Genomic DNA, 8428 nt, shown 5'->3' with positions numbered 1-8428 from the left:
TATTAACATTGTTGCCACATGATCAGACAGTGATCCCCAACCCTATTTAACCATAGTTTGAAAAAAAAAAATTTATTACACTGCTCTTGTATATATTCTTCTATACCCTTCTCACATAATATCCAGTGGGAGAGACAAAAGATGATTAGTGCTACTAATGGTGTGCCCTTTGTCTTTGATGGTCTTATTGTGTTGCTTTGGTCACAGGTTGGGAAGCTCGGACTTCGATCCACGCGGTTTAAAGAGTCAATTATCTCAACAACTATATGGAAAACTTTCCATTTATTGATGTATCTTCTTATTAATATTCTTCACCACAATTTGATGTGTCTTATCCATGAGATTGATTGCACACGTTAATCAGGCTTAGTCAAACGATTCCAATTCTATATTTCTTTCTTCATTTCTTTGAACGGTCAAAAGAAAAAGGGAAAGAAGAAAACTCAAAATGGTAAAATGCTCTAGAACTTAATGCATCAATCAATCGATTAAACTACTTTAACTGTACTCATAGTTGGAAAATTAGGTTCTTCAATTCAACTTACCTTCTTCAAAATCTATTGATTCATAAAGTTAGTCATGTTTTTTTATATATCTTCTTTCCTTCTGTTTTTCTTCGAGTGAGGAGGGACAAATGCTATGATTGTTTCATAGATGAGAAGAAAAAATAGTTAATATTAAAGACATCCAATGCAAATCCTATTGCTTCATTATAGAGAAAGAGAACGCACCTTGAGCCCTATAGTGCCTGGGTTGGGTGTTTAGGGCTGAGATTTTTAGCCTAGGATAGGGTAGGATAGGGTTGGGCAAGGCTAGCTGGAATGACGCCGTATATATAAATATAAGCCAAGAGTTCCCTACCTAATCATGTGCCCTTTGCAGTAGCTTTTTTTCCTTCTTCGTTTTTTTTTTTTTTTCTTAGCGAGCCCTTGCACTAGCACGGGGGCCATCTAAGGGGTATGCAAAAGCATCATTATGGGATGGTTTTTTGTATTTCATAGGGGTGAGGCCATCAATTCCCTTCCTAAGTCTGGGTGTAGGGCCACACGACCAAATAGCATTCATTTCTCTTATTATGTATAATTTTATAGAGAGAAAGATTATTCTCAGGCTGCGTAGCCTACACTAGCACCTCCTTGTGTCTATCTCTCTCCTCCCTCCTATGAAATGATATATTTTCCCTTATTGTGTAAGAGAGAGAGAGAGGTGTTTGCATACGTTACACAACCGGACATGGAACTCAATCTCAATTAAGGAAAAAGAAACGTAAAAAGTAGCATGGCCCTTGCGCCAAGACACATGGGAAGCTAGTGCAGCAAAAGCCACATTTCCTTTTATGGATCCCTCTCCCTCTCAAATATTATATATTATTAGGAGAAAGAACACTACTTTGTTGGTGCTAGAAACGCCCAGACATAGCAGATGCAGAAAGACCATGTTGCCCCCACCATGCAAGCCGTTGAAGATGTTTATATGCATCCTCCCATTGGCCAACATGTAGGTATGTGTCTACGCCAATAGGGTAGTGTTCTATTTCCCTATATTATATATAGGAAAAAGAAGCCTAGAAGGTAGCGTGGCCTCTGCACTTAACACCTAAACACAAAGAGGTGCAAAATAACCTCTTCCACATGAAAAACAATAATTCCGCCATTGCTAATGCTTCCGAGCATGCTCCCATTGGTGAAGGGGCCACATTGTCTTTTAAGGAATGCTCTCCCATTATATATTTATGGAGAAAATAAAGTTGTTTGGTTGTGTGGCTCATATGCTTAGTAATAGGAGCTTACAAAATTACCATGCTGCCCTCTTATGAAATAAAAAAATCTATTCATGTTAATGCCCCTATGTGCGCTCTCATTGGTGTAGGGCACACGTGACTAGGCAACTATCTCTTACCCTATATTTATATATACAAGGTCGATCTAGCATGCCTGCTTTACATCCTGGAGCCTGCTAAATGTGCTATTCCTACATTCCTCTATTTTATTATACATTAGAGTTTCTGATTTTTCTAACAATATTTTAGGTTGGGAATGTTGCATTATTATCCGCGGTTATTTTGTTTTATTTTTTATAGATTATGATGACAGATGAAGCATTGACGCAAAACTTGAGGTCTTCTCTATTACCTTAAATTAGCCAAAGAGAAAGGTTGGATGATATATGAACTCTAGAGTGATTTGAAGGAGATGCACAGCATGGCGTTGGATTTTAGCACCTTCTTGTGGCCATTGAGTGCAATACTTTCTTTTTTTTTTTTTTTAATGATTATAAATCACTATTTTTGATAACTTTTTGTCTCAAGGAGTCTTACCACATCATGCTTTTGTTTAAGTATATTGCTTATCTTCCTAAGCAAAAAAAATTTAATTTTTAAAAAACTGGTACTATCATTCTATCTCATTTAAAATAACAAAAAAATGGTTGATCTTGACTAGAGGTGTCAACCTGTCAGGCTGGGCCGGTCTTAATCAGGCTTGACCAGTTGAAAGCCTTGCACTGTGAACTCTCATTTAAATAAACGGACCTAGTTTATAGGAGGCATGACACGGTTTATAATTGGGTTGATCAGTGTCAGATAACCTTAAATGGGCATTAACCAGGTTACAGACCTATTTAAGTTTAAACGGGCTTTAAACGTGCCTACCCTAAAATTCTTTTCTTAAGTGAATTGAAGGCCTAGAAATATGTGATGCAAATCTTTGATGAAGAAAAATAAAATGATATGAAATTATGGTTGTTCTTAAGAAAAAAAGATTATGACTGTTACAACTTACAAAACAAAACTTAATCAAATCAAATCCTATTACAAAACTAAAGGTAAGAAAGTTTAATTAGAGTCCTACTAATAGTAGTAAAATAAGAATTTTATATAGTATTAAATGGGGTCCGGTTCGATTGGACTACAATGAGTATGTTCAAATCTGACATATAAACGTGTTAGTTCGATCAGGTGTCCGACGAGCTAGCTAACTGCACTGTGAACGCTCATTTAATTAACACATCGAGCTCAATTGGGCCTACCGATGCGGACTGAGAATTGACACCCCCAATCCTGACCCAGATCTAAACCTGTATCGGGCTAAAAACTGTCAAGGCAGCTGTGGGCGGTACACATTCGCAGTCAATTCTTTTTACTGTTTCTTTAGCTATTAGTTCCCTTTCATCCTTACACCGTCTCCTCTTCGTCCCCACCTTTCGGTTATTTGTCTCTGCCTTCTATGATCTAATCCGTAGAAGCGGTGGGAGTGACTATGGGTTTAGAGTCAAACATTCTCAGTTTCTCTTTCATTTCCTTTTACAATTTTCTATTCCTTTCATCTCTAGTCACATTCCCAGTTACCTTTCGATCTATATCCTTCTCCTCCTCTTCTTCTTCGTCCCCATCTTTTGGGTATCGAAGAATCGCAGAATCCCTAAAACCCACCCGAACCCAATCAATCAAATTCTCCATCACTGCCTCCACGGTCCCCTGCTGTTCGGGTGGGTTCTTCGTTCTATCACCTAAAGAGACTTCAGTTATAGCGAACGAATAATCCTCATGGATCCAGAATTTGGGTTTTCCACAACATCCCTGCTGACTTAGAAGATTTTGGAAGGTATGCTTTGGTGGTTTATACTTACTTTTCAATTGGTTCTTCTCATCATGTCTTAATTGATTTATTGTATCTTGAAGTGAGGTAAAAGCAACGATTAGGGTTTTACATTTATTGCATATCATTATGGTCATCGTCATCTTCCTCCTTCACGGTAATCCTTCTATAATTCCGCTCTGTATAACAATTCTTCTCCAACACTAGCTCTAATTAACCTTTATATCGCACATTTTTGGGTTGAAATTGAAACAAATATTTCCTTGTTGATCTTCGGATTGAATTGAATTCTAATTAGTTGTCTGAATTCCTTCGCCTTTTAATTTTTTTGTTGTGAGCTGCAATTCAGTGTTTGGAATAGTTTATCTGATCTAATGAGTCTTCTGGTAGTGGGTGAGGAAGACAACGTTGAGGCAATGCAGAATATCTTTCCATGTACAAGAAAAGGGATCTTGTAATGGCTATGAAACATAATCATTTCACTTAAGATAAAAATTGTGACTTGTGTTGCCCAACAAACAATCCCTTTTGGTAGGAGCCTGGTGTATTTTAGTGTTTAGAGTTGTTGATTAAGTCTTTGACTCTGCTGCTTGTACAGGCACAAAAGTGAATTTTTTTTTTCCCCTCCATTTAGATCTATCTATATTTTTCTATTGTTTAGTCATTCTGATCAGAGGTGGAGCAAGTGCAATGGACTATCTAATGCTTGATAGTTATGGACTTATGGTACAGATTGATACTTATATGAAAAATTTGCGAGCATATCTGACATCGATATAATTTTATATTTCTTCCTGTAGGCATTCCAAAAAGAGATGGCAGACAACTGGGATGGAAGTTTTGACCCTGGTAGCCAGTCTGATGATAGCTTCCAGTTAGAAAGGACACATATTGAGCCTATGTATGATGCATTTGTTTGTCCTCTCACGAAACAAGTAATGCGTGATCCTGTTACCTTAGAAAATGGACAAACTTTTGAGCGAGAAGCAATTGAAAGGTGGTTCAAGGAATGCAAGGATAGTGGAAGGAAACTTGTCTGCCCATTGACACAGACAGAGTTAAAAAATACTGATCTGAACCCCAGCATAGCTCTACGAAACACAATTGAAGAATGGAGTGCAAGGAATGAAGCTGCACTGCTTGATATTGCCCATAGGACACTCTCTCAAGGAAGTTCAGAACGTGATGTTCTGCAGGCCTTGATGTCTATCCAGCACATCTGCCAGAAAAGCAGATCCAACAAGCATGTCGTTCGAACGACAGGGCTGATACCAATGATTGTTGAAATGTTGAAGAGCAGTAGTCAGAGAGTGCGGTGTAAAACTCTAGAAACTCTTCGTATTGTTGCAGACGAGGATGAGGATAATAAGGTTGTCAGACGCTGCTTATTTTCTTGTTAGATTTTCTTACATCATCACAGACATGAATATTGTTAGTTTCAATTTCCCAACAATTTTTCTTCTTTTCCAGGAAGTACTGGCTGAAGGAGACACCGTGCGCACAATTGTTAAATTCTTGTCTCATGACCTGTCCAAAGAGAGGGAGGAGGCTGTATCTTTGCTATATGAGCTCTCAAAATCTGAAGTTCTGTGTGAAAAGATTGGTTCTGTCAATGGAGCAATTCTTATATTAGTTGGGATGACTAGCAGCAACTCAGAGAATGTTTTGACTGTTGAGAAAGCAGAAAAGACCCTGGAGAATCTGGAGAAGTGTGAGAAAAATGTGAGGCAGATGGCTGAAAATAGTAGATTACAACCTCTTCTTACGCGTATCCTTGAAGGTGCTTCTTCCATCTTTAACCTTTCCCATTTCCTTGCCTTTGGCTCCCTTACAGATAAATCCACTTAATTTCACCATGTTTTCTGTAATAAAATTGGAAATTTCTTTGTTCTTCAATTGCTTGAAACTAAAATATGAAATTTGCGTTCAGAGAGTTTACATAGAGACTTAACCAATGTATGCCAGTCTCTTCTCTAATCTACTCGTACAACAATTAAAGCTATGGCAACCACAGGGTGACACTGTTTTGTCTGGAGTAACGCAAGTTATCATCCTTTATTGATTACTTGTTAAACTGCCTACTCTATACATTGGTTTCTTAGCAGCCCTAGAAAAAACTTGACCTTTCTCTCCATGGGTGGATATTATAAGATTTATCAGGATATGTTTGGATTCCATCAACATGAAGAACATGTAAATGGTCAGAAATAGACTATTGTAGTACATTGAACTACTTGCCCTTAACTAGGTTAGTTATTGGAGTCCATTGAACCACTTGGCCTTAATTTATTTAGGGGCAAGGGAAAGCTGCCCGCCCACTCCCCCTAAGCCCAGACACAGCTCGGCATGAAAATACCCAGCATGTGTGGAGGCAGCTGGCACCCAGCTGTGTCTAGGTGTGGGGAACGCTAGACGGACAACGTTCTTTCTCCCTTAATTTAGCTAAAACCATGCACTAAAGATATTAATACAGTTACATCTTCCATATTCAACTCCTTTTCCTCACCAAAATGGGAATTGACACAGGTCCCCCTGAAACAAAATTGTCCATGGCTGCATTCCTCGGTGATCTGGTTCTGAGCAATGATGTGAAGGTCCTTGTAGCCCGAACTGTAGGATCATCATTGGTCAATATCATGACAAGTGGCAATATGCAGTCAAGAGAAGCTGCCCTGAAGGCTCTGAACCAGATATCATCTTCTGATGCGAGCGCTAAGGTGCTTGTAGAAGCTGGGATTCTTCCTCCACTTGTCAAGGACCTCTTCACTGTTGGTGCTAATCATCTGCCCATGAGGCTGAAAGAGGTTTCTGCAACAGTTCTAGCTAATATTGTGAACTCAGGCTATGACTTCGACTCCATTCTGCTTGGACCTAATCATCAGACACTGGTCTCAGAAGATATAATCCATAACCTGCTACATCTCATTAGCAACACTGGTCCTTCCATTGAGTGCAAGCTTCTCCAGGTCCTTGTTGGGCTCACTAGTTCTCCCACGACAGTTCTGAATGTAGTGGCTGCCATTAAAAGTTCAGGTGCTACCATCAGTTTAATTCAGTTCATTGAAGCTCCACAGAAGGACTTGCGTTTGGCTTCACTGAAACTTTTACAGTACCTTTCACCCCACATGGGTCAAGAGCTGCCTGATGCCCTACGTGGTACTGCTGGCCAGCTGGGTAGCCTGATCAAAATCATCTCAGAAAACAATGGGATCTCAGAAGAGCAAGCAGCTGCCATTGGTCTGTTAGCTGATCTTCCAGAGAGGGACTTGGGTCTTACCAGGCAGTTGTTCGATGAAAGTGCCTTTGAGTTGGTCATATCTAGAGTTGTCAGTATCCGGCGAGGAAATACCCGAGGTGGCCGGTTTGTGACTCCATATCTGGAAGGGCTTGTGCAGGTTTTGGCAAGGCTCACATTTGTCTTGGGCGATGAGCCCAGAGCTCTTGCTCTTGCGCGTGAGCATAATCTTGCTGCATTGTTCACCGATATGCTTCAGTCTAATGGGCTTGATAAAGTACAGATGGTGTCTGCCATGGCTTTAGAAAACCTCTCGGAAGAGTCCAAGCGCCTTACCAGACTGCCAGAATTGCCAAAACCTGGATTTTGTGCTGCAATCTTTCCATGTCTTAGCAAGCCTCCAGCTGTCTCTGGCTTGTGCCGTCTCCACCGTGGGTTCTGTTCATCGAAGGAAACCTTTTGTCTTTTGGAAGGACAAGCTGTGGGAAAGTTGGTGGCATGTTTAGAACACACAAATGACAAGGTGGTTGAGGCAGCGCTGGCAGCACTCTGCACATTGTTGGATGATGAGGTCAACATTGAGCAAGGGGTGATAGTTTTGTGTGAGGTGGACGGAATCAAGCCAATGCTTGATGTCCTACTTGAGAAAAAAACTGAAATCTTGAGTCAGCGAGCTGTCTGGGCTGTTGAGAGGATTCTGAGGACTGATGATATTGCATATGAGATATCTGGTGATCCTAATGTGAGCACTGCTCTGGTCGATGCATTCCAACATGGAGACTATCGAACTCGGCAGATTGCTGAGCGTGCTCTAAAGCATATTGATAAGATACCAAATTTCTCTGGCATATTTCCAAAGGCTGAACATGGGGTAGGCATCTCACAGATGTCCCTCTCATGAAAGGCCAGTGATGGATATAATGGTCTTTCTCATTTTCAAATTATCATAACATACCAGAGGAAGTTCAAGGCCCTGTTTTCATTGTGGCTCGGAAGCATGCTCAGTCATCAGTTGTATATCTCATTTGTCTGAATTTGTTAGATTTGGATTTTTTTTTCATTGGGGATGGATGGGTTAAGAATATGTTCGTCATCGTGCGAAATTGCATTTGTATTGTAGGGATGGTTGTGAATTTTTTTCTGTGCACTAGTGAAGTTGAACTGGCATCAAAAGGGATAGGAACTACTGAAGTTGAATGTAATGTATGAACTTACTAAGTGCCGATTGCAAGTTCAGTGGGATTCACCCTTCTTTGTGGATCATAGTGTCGATGTTCTAAATGTAAAAACTCCTAATGAGGGGATGCAGTTGTCTCCATTCTCCAATACTTCTTTAAAGTAAAGAGGGTATGCACAATTCTCTTGTCATGAGCTTTATTTGTGGTTACGATGATTATGTCTCTGCACTTCTTGGGTATTGACAATCTTCTCAAATCTTCACATTAGCCATCAGAATTCCAGAACTCGGTTGGTTATATGAGTGGCTTGTCATTTAACCCTTTCTCTAAAGCTGGAGTACAGTTTCCAGGATTGCAGAATTTGGTTGGTTATATGAGCCTCTCATCCAGTTATCTGACCACTGTTGATACTTTTGATG

General features: G+C 40.0%; 1 protein-coding gene across 1 annotated transcript; it reads left to right on the top strand.

Moving 5' to 3' along the window:
* Positions 1-3220: 3220 nt before the first annotated feature.
* On the top strand, positions 3221-8199 carry LOC122073982 (U-box domain-containing protein 44-like). Its single transcript, XM_042638737.1, has 4 exons — positions 3221-3602; positions 4397-4966; positions 5067-5376; positions 6123-8199. Exons 2-4 carry the CDS (start codon positions 4412-4414, stop codon positions 7730-7732), a joined length of 2475 nt encoding a protein of 824 aa, XP_042494671.1. The 5' UTR covers positions 3221-3602; positions 4397-4411; the 3' UTR covers positions 7733-8199.
* The last annotated feature ends 229 nt before the right edge of the window (positions 8200-8428 follow it).

This window comes from Macadamia integrifolia, chromosome 3, assembly GCF_013358625.1.
Source record: "Macadamia integrifolia cultivar HAES 741 chromosome 3, SCU_Mint_v3, whole genome shotgun sequence".
In the NCBI taxonomy this organism is placed as follows: domain Eukaryota; kingdom Viridiplantae; phylum Streptophyta; class Magnoliopsida; order Proteales; family Proteaceae; genus Macadamia; species Macadamia integrifolia.
Note: the sequence above shows the minus strand (reverse complement) of the source record. Positions and strands in the feature narration are given on the sequence as shown.